General features: G+C 37.9%; 1 protein-coding gene across 1 annotated transcript in view; it reads left to right on the top strand.

Annotated features, from left to right (window-relative positions):
• The window catches only part of MYOM2 (myomesin 2), a 106,357-nt gene that overhangs the window by 65,310 nt on the left and 17,832 nt on the right, over positions 1-23,215 (top strand). Inside the window, exons 27-31 of the mRNA XM_070738708.1 lie at positions 2,052-2,119; positions 3,765-3,878; positions 7,194-7,281; positions 10,106-10,144; positions 12,835-12,940. Of these exons, the coding sequence (XP_070594809.1) occupies positions 2,052-2,119; positions 3,765-3,878; positions 7,194-7,281; positions 10,106-10,144; positions 12,835-12,940 (415 nt within the window). The remainder of the gene's footprint in view (positions 1-2,051; positions 2,120-3,764; positions 3,879-7,193; positions 7,282-10,105; positions 10,145-12,834; positions 12,941-23,215) is intronic.

The following is a 23,215-nucleotide window of genomic DNA, read 5'->3' as shown; positions in this document are numbered from 1 at the left end:
TAATTTCTAATGTATGTCCATGCTGTCATTTTGTTTACTTGTTTCACATGCATTTAGTTTTCCTATATTTTAGAAATTCCTTCCTCCCTCCCTCCCTCCCTCTCCCCCCTCCCCGAATGAAGATTGTCTTTGGCCTTTGAATAATATGGAGAAACTGCTGGATGGAACCCAGGGGTGAAATCCAGCAGGTTCTGACAGGTTCTGGAGAACTAGTAGTTCAGAAAGTTTGAGTAGTTCAGAGAACCAGTAAATACTACCTCTGGCTGGCCACAGAGTGGGATGGGAATGAAGACTTTGCAGTATCCTTCCCCTGGAGTGGAGTATGAATGGAGATTTTGCAGTATCCTTCCCCTGCCACACCTACCAAGCCATGCTCACCACATCCACCAAGCCACACCCACAGAACTGGCAGTAAAAATAAATGGATTTCACCACTGATGGAACCAAAATAAAACCTTTTCTGGTTTCTTTAAGCTTTATAATTTATGTATATAATTATTCTCTAGTCCTGTGTTCACTAATGATCCTGGGTTTTCACACAAAACATTACAAGCTATTATCATTCCCATGTTTAAAGATAGCTGAGGACTTCTGGAATTCCAGGTGAACCTTGAACCTCAGAGTTTTCTCATCTGCTTTATTTTATTCCCATTCCAAAGCCTACCCGGAACATCCATCTGCACATTTTTTATGTTCTTATGTCAATAATAGGGAACCTAATTTATTTCCCTTGTGACCTGCAGCTGATCTCCCATGTCACCCTACACATCGGGAGCCATCAGATATGTTGTTCCAGTAGTTCTGTCTCTCCTCTAACAGAATCTCTGGCTAGTTACACAGAGTTTCTGGCATGCAGCATTTTGATGCATCCAAGTTCAATAATGTATGCATCCTAAATCGAGAGAAAAGTACAACAATGAATTCAGATTCTTTGGATTCTGCCAGAGGGACATTTTGGGGTACAAAGGAGAGTCAACATTGCCTCAGTTTGTAATTCAGAGCTAACTTGGGTGATTTTAGAATATGTTTAGCAAGGAAGGAAAGAATGCCAACATTCCTATGCCGAGCTGTTTTTCTGATGTGGAACAGTGGCGCCTTTATCACCATAGGAGCTTTTAAAGTTGATAAATCAGTATTCAAGATAGGATGGATTTCTCCGCAGTGGATCCAGTTGCTGAAAGGCATTTTGCTTTGTGGCATTTCAATTTTAACATCTTCATTTTGAAAGTGGAATAATGAACCAGCCTACATTCTTCCTAGGACTTTATAAAAAACATTTACAGTGATACTTCATCTTACAAATGCCTCATCATACAAGCTTTTCGAGATACAAACCCGGGGTTTAATATTTTTTTCTTAAACCCAGGGTTCTTAAACCCCTCTTCTTACAAACTATTTTCACCTTACAAACCCACCACCGCCGCTGGGATGCCCCGCCTCCAGACTCCCATTGCCAGTGAAGCACCCGTTTTTGCGCTGCTGGGATTCCCCTGCGGCTCCCCTCCTTGGGAAACCCCACCTCCGGACTTCCGTTGCCAGTGAAGCGCTTGTTTTTGTGATGCTGGGATTCCCCTGCAGCATCGCAAAAACACAGAAGTCCGGAGGTGGGGTTTCCTATGGAGGGGAACCTCAGGGAAATCCCAGCAGCGCAAAAATGGGCGCTTCGGCTGGCAAAAGGGGTGAATTTTGGGCTTGCACGCATTAATCGCTTTTCCATTGATTCCTATGGGAAACATTGTTTCATCTTACAAACTTTTCACCTTAAGAACCTCGTCCTGGAACCAATTAAGTTTGTAAGACAAGGTATCACTGTATTTGTTTTTGCTAAAGAATTGGAGCAGCCCTACAAACTTTCTGTAGTCATAAATCCAAGTCTTCTTTTCATTTAATAAGTAGCTTTCCTTATGTGGCCATTTATTCAAGGACCGGAGGGACAAACCAGGTGTAGTCATTTAATGAACCATCTCTTTCCAGTTTTATTTTTCCTATCATATATATTAATTCTCTGAAGATCCAAATATGGCATATTTACCCCTTTCCCCTTCTTCTAGGTCCTCATTTTGAGGAGTTTTTGCACTGGGAAGTTTCTGACGAATGTGAAGTCTTGCTGCTGTGTAAGGTGAACAATAATTTTTTGGATGCATTTTAACGAAATTGCTTTCTAAAAGGGCACAAATGTCATTTCTTGCAACCAGAGCATGAATTTAAAACAAAGGCATGCTCTCTCTTTATGAAACATTTTGTAATCTGGAGATGTTTTGCAGAAACATCAAAACAACCTAAATGAACTCCCGCTTATGCTAATTGACCTTAAGCATATTTGCAGTATAATCACATGTATATTATCTCAGAATAAATCCTGTGAAGTGCAATAGAAACACACACACACACACGCACACACACACATTTATGTGTATATAATTATCTATTAATTAATTTTATATTTATATAAATATATTTATATATTAATTAATTCTGCCTATCTTTAATGCTAAATATCTCTTTAAAGTGTGCATATATGCATGTACACATACATATAAACACATACATATATGCACAGTAAAATACTTTTACTGTGTAGCTAGCACAGTAAAATACTTTATAATTTTTGAACTTGTTTGATTAACTGAGATTCTTACTTATTACAGTGTTCCCTCGATTTTCGCGGGGGATGCGTTCCGAGACCGCCCGCGAAAGTCGAATTTCCGCAAAGTAGAAATGCGGAAGTAAATACACTGTTTTTGGCTATGAACAATATCACAAACCTTCCTTTAACACTTTAAACCCCTAAATTGCAATTTCCCATTCCCTTAGCAACCATTTAGATTATTACTCACCATGTTTATTTATTAAAGTTTACTTTTAAAAATATTTATTAAGGGCAGATGAAAGTTTGGCAATGACATATGACGTCATCGGGTGGGAAAAACCGTGGCATAGGGGAAAAACCCGCGAAGTATTTTTTAATTAATATTTTTGAAAAACCGTGGTATAGACTTTTCGCGAAGTTCGAACCCGCGAAAATCGAGGGAACACTACTGTATTACTTACTTACTTATTACTGTATTTATTTTAAAATTAAGAAGGCACAGGTTTTTCTCAGCTTTCCAAATTATCAGAATTCGAGTTGTTTCACTTTCTGTATGTTTCCCACCTTCTGATGGGCAATAGTTAGCCTCAGACCCATGATCATATCTATACTTAAATGAAATTGCTGATTGCAGAGCTATGTTAAGCAATACAGAGAAATATTATCCATGGGCTTTGTAATATGATCAAGTGCACATAACAATGGACTAAACCATAATTATGAGACAAAGATGATCCTTGAAAGACCACGTGTGGTACTACCACAAGCCATAAAACAATACTGTAGTTGGGGAGAAGCAGGAACTCACCTGCTGATTCAAACATTCTTTTTTCTTTAAAAAGTCTGCTAGCTACACCCTCATTTATGCAGAGATGCAAGTATATTGTATTTTTAAAATAAAAATTACATAGAGCATATCTCATAACCTGGCTGCATAGGGTTTTTTTGCAGTTTGCTGTTGATTTTGGAGAGGACCAATTCCACACATTATTTTAAAATAAAAACTACATTATTCACAACTACATAGATGTACCTTCCCTTCCACCTGAAGTCAAAAGGGGGAAAATGTAGGCTTTCTTTTGCCTTATCAAGGCCACAAGCCACAAAGAGCTAACTATAGCATCTGGCTCTTGGGATGGGATTTTTCATTGCATTTTCTGTTGTCCATTTTCAGGTGGCAAATACCAAGAAAGAGACTTTTATGCAGTGGTACCGAGATGGAGCTGGGATGGATATCAAAGAGCCACCCGATTTTCAAAAAGGCATTTGCTGCCTGACTATTCCAAAGGTATGAATACAGTGAACCTAATTGTGCCTCAGGGTAGCTCAAAACCATAGAGTTGTATTTCCTAGATACTCTGGAAGTGTAAAAGTAAAAAATTTCATTCTTTCTAATGTTCAGGCACGTGCAGGTTATATTTTAAAACTAATGTCACAACAGCTTACGCAACACCTTTTCAGTTATTAATAAAAATATCATGGTTAATAACTTAAGGAAGATAATAGCCTTCACAGCTGAAGGGCCGTTGAGCGACAACATTCTGCTCCAGTCAGTAGTACAAATGACAGATGGATGAATGTTTCTTTAATATTGGGATTAAAAATTTTGTATTTGGATTTTATTGTTGTATGCTGCTCTGAGTCCATTAGGAGAAGGGTGGCCTATAAATCTAAAGGCTTTAATGATGAGCCAACAATTTGTTGCAGCTGCCACAAAAGTCAATGCAGTTATGGGTTACATCAACAGAGAATAGCATCAATATTTCAAAAAGTGACAGTACCATTCTGTAATACACTGATGAGGCCTCACTTGGAATACTGCATCCAATTATGGTTACCACAACACAAAAATGATGTTGAGTCCCTAGAAAGTGTTCTGAGAAGAGTTACAAAGTTACAAAGATAATCAAGGATCTGGAAGATAAAATTATAAGGGAATTTGGATTATTTGGTCTAATCAAGAGAAGGCTCAGTGGAGACCTGATAGTAGTCTTTCAATGCTTGAAGGATTATCACAGGGAAGAATGGATTGATTTATTCTTTGTAGCACTTGAGGGCAGGATAAGAAGGAATCAGAGGCAGATCAAATCTGAAACTAAGAAATAATTTTCTGACAGTGAGAATGATTAATAAATGGAAAACTGGTCTTCTGGAGTTGTAGGTGTGCTATCACCAAAAGTTTTCAAGAAAAAAATGGACAGCAATTTGCCCTGGATGGTATAAGGACTTCTGCCTTGGACAGGAGGTTGGACTAAAAGACTTCCAAGGTCTCTTCCAGCCCTGCATGATGTTATGATTCTATGGAGACAGGCAAAAACATGGACAGTCCTTCCATTCTACTCATGGAAAAAACGTTGCCCTCAGTGCAGACAAATTTACCAAAGTTTTAGTAACAATTATGAACTTGACTCTAAAAGCTACAACCAGACTTGGAGAACCATGTTTTAATTGTGTCAAAATGTTTGCCTGCCCTTTTGAAACAACAAACATTCTGAAAGTCTATTTAAAAGAGGCAAAATAGCTCAGTGACACCTCTTTCAACTCTCTGGAAATATGTCTCCAGGCTTATGTGTTCCCTAGCTTTGTGTTTGCGATACTCTTTCTTCACTGGTACATAAGCAGTTCTATTTGCTTTATGATTTCCTTTTAACTTTAGACAATTTTTACAACTATACCTCTACTGACTTCTAGCTTCCTCATTGTCAAACAGGTATAGTTAATGGAACAAAATAAGATCTTTATCCTATTTAGCAGATCACCAGATATTCCTAAATGTTTAGATTTTCATTTTTGTTCAATATATGCAGTTTCTTATGATTCCAGGATGTTGTAACTTCTGTATAACACAGCTTTAATGACCTCATTTGAAATATTTAACATTTTGGGAAGGAAGGAAAGAAGGAAGGAAGGAAGGAAAGAAGGAAGGAAGGAAAGAAGGGAGGAAAGAAAGAAGGAAGGAAGGAAGGAAGGAAAATATAGAAACTTTCTCTTTATGCATTCTCAGATCAGTCCTAATTACAGATATGACCAAATCAAAGTCACGTATATTATCAATTGATTTATGTTGGAAAATATTTTTTTATTCAAATCCAGAATTGAAATCAGTGGGGCTAAAAGTTTTGACTGGATTATAACTGAAATCCATTGTTGATTTGCAATGTTGATTTGAAATTCTTGATTATTGCAATGCGCTCTACATGGGGCTATCCTTGAAGAGTGATTGGAGACTTCAGCAGGTGCAAAATGCAGCGGTGCATGCAACAATGAGTATACCCGAGTTCTTGGAGAGGGGAGGAATACAAATCCAATTAATAAATAAATACCTAGGTATGTCCGTGTTACTCCATCTCTACGCGAGCTGCATTGGTTGCCAGTCGGTCTCTGAACCTAATTCATGGTATTGGTTATCACCTTTAAAGCCCTAAATGGCTCAGGGCCAGACTATTTATGGGACCACCTCTGACCTCATACCTTATTGTGGCCAGTAAGGGCCCACAGAGTTGGCCTTCCCCAGATCCTGTTGGCCAAACAATGTCAGTTGGCTGGACCTCAGGGAAGAGCCTTCTCTGTGGTGGCTCCAACCCTATGGAATCAACTGCCACCCTACTGATCTTCCGGAAAGCCATTAAGACCCAGCTTTTCTGACAGGCCTGGAATTAGATTGACTGCTGTGTGTGTGTATGGTCCGTTTAAATATATTATTTATTGTTATTACTGATTTTATTATGCATTTGTGATTGTATTTTAATACTGTTTTATTTATCCTATTTGTTAGCCGCTCTGAGTCCGCTTTAGAATGAGCGGCATATAAATACAATAAATAAATACAATAAATAATTTTCAAGGCTTCCAAATAACTATGCTTACATGAATACTTACTCTACTTCATTTAAAAGGTGGCAATTGCTAGATAATTTCTTCTGTTTTAGATGAAACTGGATAATAATGGCTGTAAACAGAAAATGAGAAGACAAGTTCAGAAGTGTTTCTGTATCAGCATTAGAAAATGCAACTTTAGAAACAGAGTGGTTAATGCCTGGAACTCACTACCTTACTCTGTGATTTCGTTCACGAAACCCCCGAAACTTTATCCCTAGACTGTCCACTGTTGACCTCACCTGATTTCTAAAAAGTCAGTAAGGGGCGTGCATAAGTGCTCCAGTGTGCCTACCATCCCTGTCCAATTGTTCCCTCTTATCAGTACCCATCTTATATATATAAACAATGTTATATCTATGTATATTCCAAATACATAATGTACTTGAAAAATAAAATAAATAAAATAAATAATACCCGATTGCCTTTCTGTCAAAATGAGTAAATCTCTGAGCTTTATCAAGTCATTTGTGATTTATATAGATTATGCTTATTTGGGATGCCTTCTGAATTAAAAAGTGTGATAGGCAGCTTAGTTCATTTTTAGTGGAAGGTGTTAAATAATTGCCTCAACTCGCTAGGCCCACATTGGAAATCTACTCATGTCATTTTTGCTCAGACAAAATTCAAACTAAATTTGCTTTCTGAGAGAGGAAATGTAGCCTGACTGTAAATGGTTTTCATTAATTTTCGTGTTATAATAATATTTCTGTATTTTTCCTCCTAGCTGTCCAAAAAGGACCAAGGTGAATATAAGGCAACACTATCAGATGACAGAGGCCAGGATATATCTGAACTTGATGTATCAGGGAAAGGTAATGCCACATTTTGAGCAAGTGAATGGTTCATCATTTATTCCAATGAATGAAAAGGAGTTTTATTTCACTACAGTTGCCTTCCAGATATTTTGAATGTCACTGCCACAAATGTCTTTCCAATGGCCATACAGGTTGGCCTGGAAAATCCTAAAAAAGAAGATCACAGGAATGAAATAGTATTTTCCCTTCTCTTAAAGTATACAATGTGAATATTCCTCTGTGCTCTAGTGTAGACAGGTCCCACAAAATATTTCTCACGGTCTATAGACCTTTCCCTCAGACAATCAAGAATGGTCCTTTCCTTTAAAAATGAAGATGGCAGCCTTTGGATTTTTGACTTTGGATGAAGAAAGGAGATTCACCAAGCACAGAAGCCAGAAATCCAGTAGAACCTGGTTCAGCATTGCTATTATCATGCTTTGTATGTTGTCTCCTACCATTTAAAACTACGTGGAATTGCTGACACTCATGCATCCATATGTCTAATATTGCAATTACCCACAATTTGGCAATTCCCACAATTCAGGAGGCATGAAGAAGAACAATGTATTTGGTGAACCCAAATTCTTCATAATTGTCCTCTAACATGGCAACACACCTGTCCATCTACTGTGGTTGTCCTTGTATGTGCATCTCATTAGACTTAGAGCCTGTTTTGCAGCAGAGGCGGAGTAACGACACAGACACAGAGAGCTGGATTTAAAATTGGGTCATTTTATTAATTAAATTTGCATAATTTATTCATTAAATTAGCATAATTTAACTAAACCTAACAAGGACCTGCAGGGTCAAACAATTACTTCCGGGGTGGAAATGACGTCAGAAAAACTTCCGGGGCAACTATGGGCATAGCTCCATGCTGATCCAGGTGAAGGGCCCCACCCTCACCTGGATCCTGGCCATGCACCTGCATGTGGTCTCGCCATCTAACCCCTACAAGGGGATAGAAATGGGCGGGACCCAAGGACAGGTTCCCCCCAATTGCTCAGATCGAACTAAAGGCACCATGGTGAGAACATGTCAATCATCCCCAAAGATGCCCAACGGAGAACTAAAGGCACCATGGTGAGAACATGTCAATCATCCCCAAAGATGCCCAACGGAGAACACGCAGTTGCTAAATACCACCCAATTTCCGCCCCTAACCTGCCTACCCAAATGACCAAAGGTAAGCCAATTTTAGACTAATCGGGGAGCAAAGCACCCCCTACCCATCTATCCGTCACCGCAGTGTGGAATAGGCGAAAAAACGGTCACAGAAAATACCGAGACCACTAAAAATTTCTATTCGGCCCCCAAAGGGCGACCCACAGTGGCACACTGAAAGATAGGGAGGGCGGGCGGGTGTTTGCTTGCTCGTCGTTGGGGCAAAAAGGAGGCCCCAAGCCTGCTAAGCCTCTTTTATAGGGCTGGCAGGCCCCGCCCCCGACGACATCATCGGCCTGGGTCGATGACACACAATGGCTGGGATCTCGTGAAATCTCGCGAGATCCCGGCATTCAAAATGGCGGCTGCACCGAGGGCCGTGTCTCCCTGGCCCTGCAGCAAATCCGGGCTGGGGTTGAGTCACCGGCCGCGCATTCTCATGCCTTTGAATCTAAAATGCAAGTTTTAGAAAGCTTTCTGATATGTTGGGGTTTGTAACTTCCTGCTATCACTTAGGTCAACCTCATGAAAATATTTACAGTATTTCAGAGTGGCATTTGTGTGGTGTCTGGGGATAAACCTAAACTAAGATAATTAAGCAAGTTATTTGTCATCCACGGAATGAAGAGACTCATTTATTGTCTCATATTATTGTGTGAACCAAATAGTTCATGAAATATAGAGTGGTTTATTGGACAACATATGACATGGGAACATGGGAAGTGGATAGTTAATCCAGAGTTTTGTATACATGACATGAACAATGAATGCAAGAAAAGAACACCACACAAATATATTTTTCACAGATTTTCATTTGATAGCAATTTTCCATGAAAGAAACCTGATCAGCATCCTCAGTTTGTTCTACAAGACAATTACAACCTAATATCCATCATAGCAACCTTTTCTGGAAAGAGGAATGACTGTGGAAGAATAAGCCAATTGACCTTTGTCATCTCAGAGTGTTTTACTCTGGCTCCTAATAGGTTCCCAGACACAAAAGAAGTTTACTCATCCATGAGTTGTATGGAAGGTCAATCACAAATACCAATCTATCCCTCCTTTTGCTGACATTTGTGAGTTCTGTATGGTGACATCTGCTACCTTATGAGGTGCCAGCCCTGTGATTCTTTGCACAGTAGCACACTTTGGATAAAATAACAGGCTGGGGAAAATTTGTTATCCTTTAAAATAAAAAAAAGATAATTGGAGAAGTCTAAGAAGTATCCCAGGGATGCCAAATAATGAGTAGGTGTGTGAGGATCCAGCTGCTGCTATCTCCTCCTCTTAGGATTTCTGTCTTGCTGCTGCTTTAAATGTTATCCACCTGTATACATTTAATGGGTATACATTTAATGGGTATACATTTTAAAAATGTAAAATGGCAGCAGTATTGGTTGGCAAGGTAGCAAAAGATGAATGAGATTTATCAAAATCACCAATAAGACACAATATACCAGAGACAAAGCTTAAATTGGTCCCGTTAGGCTTATCTACGTACCTTACTTCTACGAAGGTTACAACAAATAAATGCAAAAGGAAGAGATACAAACTATAAGGTTTTCTGAAATAACATTTATGCTATTTTTGATGTTTACCATAATGCTTTCTCATATGAATACCACATAGCAGACTGTTCTGTACTGATTGGCTATTGTTTCTCCTTTCTCCTTAGTATATGATGATATAATCCAGGGATTGAGTAGAGTCAGTGGTGAGTAAATGTCACTTTTATTTGTTTTATTTAGACTTGTATGCCCACCCATCTTAAGCACAATTCTGGGTAGTTCACCAAACGAATAACCATAAAATCATAAACCAAGTGATGTGGTAGCTCAGTGGTTAAGAGGCTGAGCTTGTCTGCTGGAAAGCTGGCAGCCCAGGTTCGAGAACCAAGTGCCATAAGAGGGGGTGAGCTGCTATCCTGCCTAGCAGTTTGAAAACATGCAAATGTAAATAGATAAATAGATACCACTTTGGTAGTAGTGCAACAGTGCTCTGTGACATCATGCTGGCCACATCACCACAGAAATGTCTTCAAACCACACTGGCCCAATGGCCTTAAAAGGGAAATGAGCTCCATCCCCTATAGTCAGCAATAATAGTGTAATCAGATCGGCAAGCATTCCTTTACCTTTACTATAAACTATAAAATTGAAAAATAAAAACTTGGCACCCATCATCTCCTTAGGTTGCCTCACCACTAGCTTCCAATATCCTGATACTATCCAGCACCTGGATAAAAGGCCAGGTCTGATGGCCTTCCAAAAGACTAAAAAGTGATCTTTGAAGATCACTCTGCAAGAAGAAAAGCAAACCTAGAATGAAGGAGAAATTTCTTGACAGTTAGAATCAGTGTTCCCTCTAATTTTTTGGGGGGTGGGCGGAAAAGTATAGTGTCTGAGCGGGACTGGGCGGCAAATAATAAACAAACAAACAAACAAACAAACAAACAAACAAACAAACAAACAAACAAACAAATAAAAAACCCACCCTATTTTGCCTCAGAGAATTTCAAAATAAAATACTGTACTGTGTGTCTATAACAGTGAGCTCATAATAGGGCAACTCTATCAATATCAAAATGCCACTTAAATAGTTGAGCTAGTTTCAAACTAGATTTTTATTTTCTTTCTCTCTTCCTTACTCCCATTCTTTTTCTTTCTCTTTTCCTTCCTCTCTTTTTTCTATCTGTTTCTCTCTCTTCCTCTCTTCCTCTCTCTCTCCTTTCCTCTCACTCTTTCCCTCTTGGCTTCTGGGCAGGTTTGGAAAACTCTGAGTTGATGATGATTTTTAAGTGAGTGATTGCTCACTGCTCAGCTTAGAGGGAACTATGGTTAGAATGACTTGCCGTCAGAAGTTATGGGTGTTCCCATCTATTCCATCAGTAGAACGACTTGTCATCAGAAGTTATGAGTGTTCCAACACTGGGGTTTTAAAAAAAGAGATTGGACAGACATTTGTCTGAAATGGTATAGGGCCATGATGGTGAATCTATGGAACGTGTGTCACAGGTGGCATGTGGAGCCATATCAGAGGGCGCATGAGATATTTCCTTATGTCAGCTCCAGTGCACATGTGCATGCTGGTCAGCTGATTTTTAGCCTTGGGGAAGGCTATTTCACCCCCCGGATGCTTTAGAGAAGCTTCCCTCAAACCCTGGAGTGCAAAAAAACCAGTACAACAGTCAAACCAGAAGTGTGTTTTCTGAACTTTCGGTTTGTCTGTGTGCTGTTTTTCGCACTTTGTGGCTTCAGGAAGCTTCCCTGAACCCCCTGGAGTGCAAAAAACAGCACAACGGGCAAACCAGTAGTCCATTTTTCCAAACTTCTGCTTTGCCCATTTGGGTGTTTTTTCACCGGCCCAGGGTTCAGTGAGGCCTGGGTGCATGCATGGGGGACAAAGGGGATTGTGTGCATGTGAAGGGGCAGCACAGGGGGTTTGCACATGCATGTGGGGGGAGGGGTGTCAGTATATGCACACATGCTAACACACACACCCTTTTGGTCCATAAACCAAAAAAGATTTGCCATCGCTGGTATAGGGTCTCCTGATTGGGCAGTGAGTTGGATTAGAAGACCTCCAAGATCCCTTCCAACTAATTTACTCTCTATTTCCAAGTTTTAGAAAATAAGTATAAAATCTTTGAGTATTAACTAACATAGAGAATACTACATAGCAATATTTGTATCACCCGAGTAGCTAGTGTTTGATTAGAATGCAGTACTAAAAAATGCAATTGGGCTTAGTTTGAGGTGACAGAGAATCAGCAAGGTGTTACTCATGGCAGGAGTAAAATATTTCCCCATCTGTTAGGATTTGGTTCATTTATTGAAATAGGCTTAGGACAATTCAGTTTATTATATCTGCAAATAAGAATTTATCATGTTCTTAGTCAATGATTTAATACTAAATCATTTTAAATTTAGTATCACACTATTAAATAGAAACATATTCCTAAGTTGACATTTACTGGCACTTTATAAGAATAAACAAGCAGAAGGTGATAATAATGTTTTCTTATTTTTTGTCATTTATCATCATTACATAGTAAATGTTTTTAATCAGTACATTTTGGTAATGAAGATAATAGTTTTTAATTAGGAGGGAGGATATTGGACAGATTTCTGATGGCAGCATTTTTTAAAAACATTGATCAGCAATTGCCAGTAACAACTTTTGAAATAAATGTCATTTATATTTACATCTAACAAAAGACTTTCGTACTACAGTTTTAAGGTGATGCATATTTTATGGGAAATGTTTAGCAGAAGTGTTTGGAGGTTCAGAAAGTGAACTTTGAACATAATATCCACCGTATTAAGAAACTGCTGTTATTATTTAACAGGTTAAATCTTACAAATTTAAAACTGATTATAAGCAACATTTTTTCCCTGACTGCAGGTAAATCAGCTTCTCCTCTGAAGATCCACTGCACTCCAGAAGGAATAAGGCTGCAGTGTTTCTTGAAATATTACATGGAGGAAATGAAATCAAGCTGGTATCATAAGTAAGCGAGCTGAAGTTCTGAATCCTGCATGAATGTCAACTGTATTCAGTAGCTATTGAAAACTTATTTTGGGAATGATGCTAATAATGCAGGCAGGAAAATTACAGCTCAGATGGTCATTTCTAACTTTTTTAAAAAAGGAATAAATTTACATTCCCCTGTGATAGGTTTTGCATGACAAATGAGCCAATCTATGTTTTCATACTGTCATCAGCACAGCTGGCAGCTTTGCCTGTGAATCCCCAGTCACCGCTGAATCATCCTAGGACCTTGCAAAGCAAGGAACAAATCTTCAAGTCAGCAGACGCCCCCGGCGCCAATCCTCCAAAAGCAGAGATCTATCAGGGCTTCAAGCTACAGATCTGTTTGGCCAAGGAAGTTGATGCTTATTATTTATTAATTATATCTATATATAACCTTTAAATATATATATATATATATATATATATATATATATATATATATATATATATATGTAGATTGTTCTGAGTTCGGGTTTTGCCCTGTGTAATGTTTTGCATGTCTATGCGACGTTTCGGTAAAATCACATTTACCATCATCAGGCTGGAGTTCCAATCTCTGTGTTTTTGCAAATGAATATTAGCAACTGACATTCCTTCTTAGCATGTAGTGTGGGGGTGGAGATTTGCTTTGAATGTAGCAAATAGATTGGGTGACTATGCTTCCGTGATCTGATTGGTTGGTGTAATCATGGTTATAGAAGGAATGGTATGAAGATTATGAAGTGTTTTGTTTAAGTCTGATTTCCAAATATAAAATTCTAAAATCATAATAATTAAAGGATTGACATATTGATTATAATGAAGTTTTTATTTTGTTTAAGGCTGGTTTCCAAATCTCTGGCAGACGTGAGGTATCATCCCGTTTATTTAAACAAAAAGATCTTTTTTCAATTTCAATAGCTTCTAGAGAGATTCTTTTATATAAATTCTCTGTTTTGTGGAGTAATTTAGTTTTTTCAAAGTCAATTTCGTGCCCTGTTCTTTTAATGTGCTGGACAAGGGAGGAGGTCTTCTCCTGTTTCTTGACTGCATTCATATGTTCTGCCATGCGCTGGCTCACTCTTCGGTTAGTTTGTCCAATGTATGTGGCTGCACATGTTTTGCAAGGGATTTCATAGATACCTTGGTATTCTAATTGGATTTTATCTTTGGGGCTCCTTAGGATATTAGATATTTTTTGGTTAGTGCAAAATGAGGTTTTGATGTTATGTTTTTGTAGAATTTTACTAATTTTATCCGTGGTGCCTTTGATGTAAGGAAGGATGGTGGTGCCATTGTCCTGTTCTTGATCTTGTTTTTTGGGGGGTGTCTCTTTATTGATTAGGTTTGTTATTGTTTTCTCTTTGAATCCATTAGAAATTAGTACATCTTTGAGTTTGTTCAATTCAGTTTTTAAGTGCTCATGGTCAGCTAAGCGTTTGGTTCTGGTGATGAGAGTTTTGGCCACTGAGGTGATTTGTGCGGGGTGGTGGTGTGAGTGTGCATTTAGATAACGGTTGGTATGGGTTTTCTTTTGGTAGATAGTATGTCCTAGGCTGCCATTGGGTTTTTTATAGACCAGTACATCTAGAAAGGGAAGTTGATCATTGATTTCTGTTTCCATAGTAAACTGTATTTTGGGGTGTAGGCTGTTGAGATGAGTGAGGAAATTGTCTAGTTTTTCTTTACCATGTGGCCAAATTACAAAGGTATCATCAACATATCTCAGCCAAAGTTTGGGTTTGTATTTGGCTTGCTCTAAAGCATTATTTTCGAAATATTCCATATAGAGGTTGGCTATGACAGGTGATAGAGGTGATCCCATGGGGGCTCCCTCTATTTGTTTATATCTTTGTTCATTATAGATGAAGTATGTATTGGTCAGGCAGTGGTTGGTAAGGTCTAGGATATATTTGGGGGGTTTGTGTTTGTCTTGGATAGCTGTCAAGGCTTCTGTAATAGGTATTTGTGTGAACAGGGACACGACATCGAAACTTACAAGTAGGTCATCGGGTTGTAGGTTTTGTTTTTTAATTATTTGTATAAAGTGGGATGAATTTTGAACATATGAGGTAATAGTTTCTGTATATGGTTGAAGGTATTTGGCTAAAAATTTGGCAAGGTTTTGTAGAGGGGAGCCTATAGAACTGACTATTGGCCTGAGAGGTATTCCTTCTTTGTGTATTTTTGGAAGGCCATAGAGTTTTGGACATATGGAAGATTTTTCTCTGGGGATGATTTTTTGCTGGATTTCTTCGCTGATGGGAGAGGCCTTGATTTTAGATTTGGTGGTTTTTTCTAGGTAGGTGGTAGGATCTGTGCTTAGGAGTTTGTAGGCCGGATTTTTTAGAAGATTTGTCATTTTTTCTTTGTATTCTGCTGTGTTCATTACTATAGTGGAGTTTCCTTTATCAGCTGGAAGGATTATTATATCCTGGTTTTTCTTTAGATTGATAAGTGCCTCTCTTTCTTCCTGCTGTATGTTACTTTTTGGAGGTTTACTAGAGCACAGAATATTAGTGACTTGGAGTCTAATTTTGTTAGCAGTATCTGGGTTGATCCCATGCAAAGTTGTTTCAATTCCACATATGATATTTTCAGTTGGTATTCGTCTTGGAGTTATTGCAAAATTAAATCCTTTTGAAAGAATATTGGTTTCTGTAGTGGTGAGTATCTTGTCTGATATGTTATGTACTGTTTTGGTCATAAGTTGTTGTGGAGGGCTGGGTTTTTGCTGTACCTCTAGTATTTGGAGTTTCTTATTATGTGTGTCTGTTTTGTATTGGGTTTCTGTTTCTGCCCTCCAGATTGATATTTGTTTGAATTTATCCCAGAGTAAAGGATGTATTTGGTTACTGATTTTAAGGTGAAGAGAGAGTAGACTTTTGTTGATTTCATCAAGTATGAATCTTTTTTTGTGGAGTTCATTTCTGATTAGGGCTAATTCAGTTCTTTTTAGGATCCTCTCTATGGTTGGGGTTTTTGGGTGGAATTTTAGTTGGAAGTATTTGGGAATTATTTTTTTTTTTTTTGTCCCTGCAGTTGCGTAGGAATGTGAGATCACATAAGATGGAGGCTTTTCTGACTTCAAGTTTTTCATAGGTCCTAGTCAGTAGGAAAGTGTCCTCCCCGTAGAGGCAAGATATTTGTTTTCGTAAATTTTCACGGGTATATGTATGTAGATTGTTCTGAGTTCGGGTTTTGCCCTGTGTAATGTTTTGCATGTCTATGCGACGTTTCGGTAAAATCACATTTACCATCATCAGGCTGGAGTTCCAATCTCTGTGTTTTTGCAAATGAATATTAGCAACTGACATTCCTTCTTAGCATGTAGTGTGGGGGTGGAGATTTGCTTTGAATGTAGCAAATAGATTGGGTGACTATGCTTCCGTGATCTGATTGGTTGGTGTAATCATGGTTATAGAAGGAATGGTATGAAGATTATGAAGTGTTTTGTTTAAGTCTGATTTCCAAATATAAAATTCTAAAATCATAATAATTAAAGGATTGACATATTGATTATAATGAAGTTTTTATTTTGTTTAAGGCTGGTTTCCAAATCTCTGGCAGACGTGAGGTATCATCCCGTTTATTTAAACAAAAAGATCTTTTTTCAATTTCAATAGCTTCTAGAGAGATTCTTTTATATAAATTCTCTGTTTTGTGGAGTAATTTAGTTTTTTCAAAGTCAATTTCGTGCCCTGTTCTTTTAATGTGCTGGACAAGGGAGGAGGTCTTCTCCTGTTTCTTGACTGCATTCATATGTTCTGCCATGCGCTGGCTCACTCTTCGGTTAGTTTGTCCAATGTATGTGGCTGCACATGTTTTGCAAGGGATTTCATAGATACCTTGGTATTCTAATTGGATTTTATCTTTGGGGCTCCTTAGGATATTAGATATTTTTTGGTTAGTGCAAAATGAGGTTTTGATGTTATGTTTTTGTAGAATTTTACTAATTTTATCCGTGGTGCCTTTGATGTAAGGAAGGATGGTGGTGCCATTGTCCTGTTCTTGATCTTGTTTTTTGGGGGGTGTCTCTTTATTGATTAGGTTTGTTATTGTTTTCTCTTTGAATCCATTAGAAATTAGTACATCTTTGAGTTTGTTCAATTCAGTTTTTAAGTGCTCATGGTCAGCTAAGCGTTTGGTTCTGGTGATGAGAGTTTTGGCCACTGAGGTGATTTGTGCGGGGTGGTGGTGTGAGTGTGCATTTAGATAACGGTTGGTATGGGTTTTCTTTTGGTAGATAGTATGTCCTAGGCTGCCATTGGGTTTTTTATAGACCAGTACATCTAGAAAGGGAAGTTGATCATTGATTTCTGTTTCCATAGTAAACTGTATTTTGGGGTGTAGGCTGTTGAGATGAGTGAGGAAATTGTCTAGTTTTTCTTTACCATGTGGCCAAATTACAAAGGTATCATCAACATATCTCAGCCAAAGTTTGGGTTTGTATTTGGCTTGCTCTAAAGCATTATTTTCGAAATATTCCATATAGAGGTTGGCTATGACAGGTGATAGAGGTGATCCCATGGGGGCTCCCTCTATTTGTTTATATCTTTGTTCATTATAGATGAAGTATGTATTGGTCAGGCAGTGGTTGGTAAGGTCTAGGATATATTTGGGGGGTTTGTGTTTGTCTTGGATAGCTGTCAAGGCTTCTGTAATAGGTATTTGTGTGAACAGGGACACGACATCGAAACTTACAAGTAGGTCATCGGGTTGTAGGTTTTGTTTTTTAATTATTTGTATAAAGTGGGATGAATTTTGAACATATGAGGTAATAGTTTCTGTATATGGTTGAAGGTATTTGGCTAAAAATTTGGCAAGGTTTTGTAGAGGGGAGCCTATAGAACTGACTATTGGCCTGAGAGGTATTCCTTCTTTGTGTATTTTTGGAAGGCCATAGAGTTTTGGACATATGGAAGATTTTTCTCTGGGGATGATTTTTTGCTGGATTTCTTCGCTGATGGGAGAGGCCTTGATTTTAGATTTGGTGGTTTTTTCTAGGTAGGTGGTAGGATCTGTGCTTAGGAGTTTGTAGGCCGGATTTTTTAGAAGATTTGTCATTTTTTCTTTGTATTCTGCTGTGTTCATTACTATAGTGGAGTTTCCTTTATCAGCTGGAAGGATTATTATATCCTGGTTTTTCTTTAGATTGATAAGTGCCTCTCTTTCTTCCTGCTGTATGTTACTTTTTGGAGGTTTACTAGAGCACAGAATATTAGTGACTTGGAGTCTAATTTTGTTAGCAGTATCTGGGTTGATCCCATGCAAAGTTGTTTCAATTCCACATATGATATTTTCAGTTGGTATTCGTCTTGGAGTTATTGCAAAATTAAATCCTTTTGAAAGAATATTGGTTTCTGTAGTGGTGAGTATCTTGTCTGATATGTTATGTACTGTTTTGGTCATAAGTTGTTGTGGAGGGCTGGGTTTTTGCTGTACCTCTAGTATTTGGAGTTTCTTATTATGTGTGTCTGTTTTGTATTGGGTTTCTGTTTCTGCCCTCCAGATTGATATTTGTTTGAATTTATCCCAGAGTAAAGGATGTATTTGGTTACTGATTTTAAGGTGAAGAGAGAGTAGACTTTTGTTGATTTCATCAAGTATGAATCTTTTTTTGTGGAGTTCATTTCTGATTAGGGCTAATTCAGTTCTTTTTAGGATCCTCTCTATGGTTGGGGTTTTTGGGTGGAATTTTAGTTGGAAGTATTTGGGAATTATTTTTTTGTCCCTGCAGTTGCGTAGGAATGTGAGATCACATAAGATGGAGGCTTTTCTGACTTCAAGTTTTTCATAGGTCCTAGTCAGTAGGAAAGTGTCCTCCCCGTAGAGGCAAGATATTTGTTTTCGTAAATTTTCACGGGTATATGTATGTAGATTGTTCTGAGTTCGGGTTTTGCCCTGTGTAATGTTTTGCATGTCTATGCGACGTTTCGGTAAAATCACATTTACCATCATCAGGCTGGAGTTCCAATCTCTGTGTTTTTGCAAATGAATATTAGCAACTGACATTCCTTCTTAGCATGTAGTGTGGGGGTGGAGATTTGCTTTGAATGTAGCAAATAGATTGGGTGACTATGCTTCCGTGATCTGATTGGTTGGTGTAATCATGGTTATAGAAGGAATGGTATGAAGATTATGAAGTGTTTTGTTTAAGTCTGATTTCCAAATATAAAATTCTAAAATCATAATAATTAAAGGATTGACATATTGATTATAATGAAGTTTTTATTTTGTTTAAGGCTGGTTTCCAAATCTCTGGCAGACGTGAGGTATCATCCCGTTTATTTAAACAAAAAGATCTTTTTTCAATTTCAATAGCTTCTAGAGAGATTCTTTTATATAAATTCTCTGTTTTGTGGAGTAATTTAGTTTTTTCAAAGTCAATTTCGTGCCCTGTTCTTTTAATGTGCTGGACAAGGGAGGAGGTCTTCTCCTGTTTCTTGACTGCATTCATATGTTCTGCCATGCGCTGGCTCACTCTTCGGTTAGTTTGTCCAATGTATGTGGCTGCACATGTTTTGCAAGGGATTTCATAGATACCTTGGTATTCTAATTGGATTTTATCTTTGGGGCTCCTTAGGATATTAGATATTTTTTGGTTAGTGCAAAATGAGGTTTTGATGTTATGTTTTTGTAGAATTTTACTAATTTTATCCGTGGTGCCTTTGATGTAAGGAAGGATGGTGGTGCCATTGTCCTGTTCTTGATCTTGTTTTTTGGGGGGTGTCTCTTTATTGATTAGGTTTGTTATTGTTTTCTCTTTGAATCCATTAGAAATTAGTACATCTTTGAGTTTGTTCAATTCAGTTTTTAAGTGCTCATGGTCAGCTAAGCGTTTGGTTCTGGTGATGAGAGTTTTGGCCACTGAGGTGATTTGTGCGGGGTGGTGGTGTGAGTGTGCATTTAGATAACGGTTGGACAAACTGCAGGGACAAAAAAATAATTCCCAAATACTTCCAACTAAAATTCCACCCAAAAACCCCAACCATAGAGAGGATCCTAAAAAGAACTGAATTAGCCCTAATCAGAAATGAACTCCACAAAAAAAGATTCATACTTGATGAAATCAACAAAAGTCTACTCTCTCTTCACCTTAAAATCAGTAACCAAATACATCCTTTACTCTGGGATAAATTCAAACAAATATCAATCTGGAGGGCAGAAACAGAAACCCAATACAAAACAGACACACATAATAAGAAACTCCAAATACTAGAGGTACAGCAAAAACCCAGCCCTCCACAACAACTTATGACCAAAACAGTACATAACATATCAGACAAGATACTCACCACTACAGAAACCAATATTCTTTCAAAAGGATTTAATTTTGCAATAACTCCAAGACGAATACCAACTGAAAATATCATATGTGGAATTGAAACAACTTTGCATGGGATCAACCCAGATACTGCTAACAAAATTAGACTCCAAGTCACTAATATTCTGTGCTCTAGTAAACCTCCAAAAAGTAACATACAGCAGGAAGAAAGAGAGGCACTTATCAATCTAAAGAAAAACCAGGATATAATAATCCTTCCAGCTGATAAAGGAAACTCCACTATAGTAATGAACACAGCAGAATACAAAGAAAAAATGACAAATCTTCTAAAAAATCCGGCCTACAAACTCCTAAGCACAGATCCTACCACCTACCTAGAAAAAACCACCAAATCTAAAATCAAGGCCTCTCCCATCAGCGAAGAAATCCAGCAAAAAATCATCCCCAGAGAAAAATCTTCCATATGTCCAAAACTCTATGGCCTTCCAAAAATACACAAAGAAGGAATACCTCTCAGGCCAATAGTCAGTTCTATAGGCTCCCCTCTACAAAACCTTGCCAAATTTTTAGCCAAATACCTTCAACCATATACAGAAACTATTACCTCATATGTTCAAAATTCATCCCACTTTATACAAATAATTAAAAAACAAAACCTACAACCCGATGACCTACTTGTAAGTTTCGATGTCGTGTCCCTGTTCACACAAATACCTATTACAGAAGCCTTGACAGCTATCCAAGACAAACACAAACCCCCCAAATATATCCTAGACCTTACCAACCACTGCCTGACCAATACATACTTCATCTATAATGAACAAAGATATAAACAAATAGAGGGAGCCCCCATGGGATCACCTCTATCACCTGTCATAGCCAACCTCTATATGGAATATTTCGAAAATAATGCTTTAGAGCAAGCCAAATACAAACCCAAACTTTGGCTGAGATATGTTGATGATACCTTTGTAATTTGGCCACATGGTAAAGAAAAACTAGACAATTTCCTCACTCATCTCAACAGCCTACACCCCAAAATACAGTTTACTATGGAAACAGAAATCAATGATCAACTTCCCTTTCTAGATGTACTGGTCTATAAAAAACCCAATGGCAGCCTAGGACATACTATCTACCAAAAGAAAACCCATACCAACCGTTATCTAAATGCACACTCACACCACCACCCCGCACAAATCACCTCAGTGGCCAAAACTCTCATCACCAGAACCAAACGCTTAGCTGACCATGAGCACTTAAAAACTGAATTGAACAAACTCAAAGATGTACTAATTTCTAATGGATTCAAAGAGAAAACAATAACAAACCTAATCAATAAAGAGACACCCCCCAAAAAACAAGATCAAGAACAGGACAATGGCACCACCATCCTTCCTTACATCAAAGGCACCACGGATAAAATTAGTAAAATTCTACAAAAACATAACATCAAAACCTCATTTTGCACTAACCAAAAAATATCTAATATCCTAAGGAGCCCCAAAGATAAAATCCAATTAGAATACCAAGGTATCTATGAAATCCCTTGCAAAACATGTGCAGCCACATACATTGGACAAACTAACCGAAGAGTGAGCCAGCGCATGGCAGAACATATGAATGCAGTCAAGAAACAGGAGAAGACCTCCTCCCTTGTCCAGCACATTAAAAGAACAGGGCACGAAATTGACTTTGAAAAAACTAAATTACTCCACAAAACAGAGAATTTATATAAAAGAATCTCTCTAGAAGCTATTGAAATTGAAAAAAGATCTTTTTGTTTAAATAAACGGGATGATACCTCACGTCTGCCAGAGATTTGGAAACCAGCCTTAAACAAAATAAAAACTTCATTATAATCAATATGTCAATCCTTTAATTATTATGATTTTAGAATTTTATATTTGGAAATCAGACTTAAACAAAACACTTCATAATCTTCATACCATTCCTTCTATAACCATGATTACACCAACCAATCAGATCACGGAAGCATAGTCACCCAATCTATTTGCTACATTCAAAGCAAATCTCCACCCCCACACTACATGCTAAGAAGGAATGTCAGTTGCTAATATTCATTTGCAAAAACACAGAGATTGGAACTCCAGCCTGATGATGGTAAATGTGATTTTACCGAAACGTCGCATAGACATGCAAAACATTACACAGGGCAAAACCCGAACTCAGAACAATCTACATACATATACCCGTGAAAATTTACGAAAACAAATATCTTGCCTCTACGGGGAGGACACTTTCCTACTGACTAGGACCTATGAAAAACTTGAAGTCAGAAAAGCCTCCATCTTATGTGATCTCACATTCCTACGCAACTGCAGGGACAAAAAAATAATTCCCAAATACTTCCAACTAAAATTCCACCCAAAAACCCCAACCATAGAGAGGATCCTAAAAAGAACTGAATTAGCCCTAATCAGAAATGAACTCCACAAAAAAAGATTCATACTTGATGAAATCAACAAAAGTCTACTCTCTCTTCACCTTAAAATCAGTAACCAAATACATCCTTTACTCTGGGATAAATTCAAACAAATATCAATCTGGAGGGCAGAAACAGAAACCCAATACAAAACAGACACACATAATAAGAAACTCCAAATACTAGAGGTACAGCAAAAACCCAGCCCTCCACAACAACTTATGACCAAAACAGTACATAACATATCAGACAAGATACTCACCACTACAGAAACCAATATTCTTTCAAAAGGATTTAATTTTGCAATAACTCCAAGACGAATACCAACTGAAAATATCATATGTGGAATTGAAACAACTTTGCATGGGATCAACCCAGATACTGCTAACAAAATTAGACTCCAAGTCACTAATATTCTGTGCTCTAGTAAACCTCCAAAAAGTAACATACAGCAGGAAGAAAGAGAGGCACTTATCAATCTAAAGAAAAACCAGGATATAATAATCCTTCCAGCTGATAAAGGAAACTCCACTATAGTA

The sequence above is a fragment of the Erythrolamprus reginae genome, chromosome 1 (assembly GCF_031021105.1).
Source record: "Erythrolamprus reginae isolate rEryReg1 chromosome 1, rEryReg1.hap1, whole genome shotgun sequence".
Lineage (NCBI taxonomy): Eukaryota > Metazoa > Chordata > Lepidosauria > Squamata > Dipsadidae > Erythrolamprus > Erythrolamprus reginae.
This window is presented reverse-complemented; position numbering and strand designations above follow the sequence as displayed.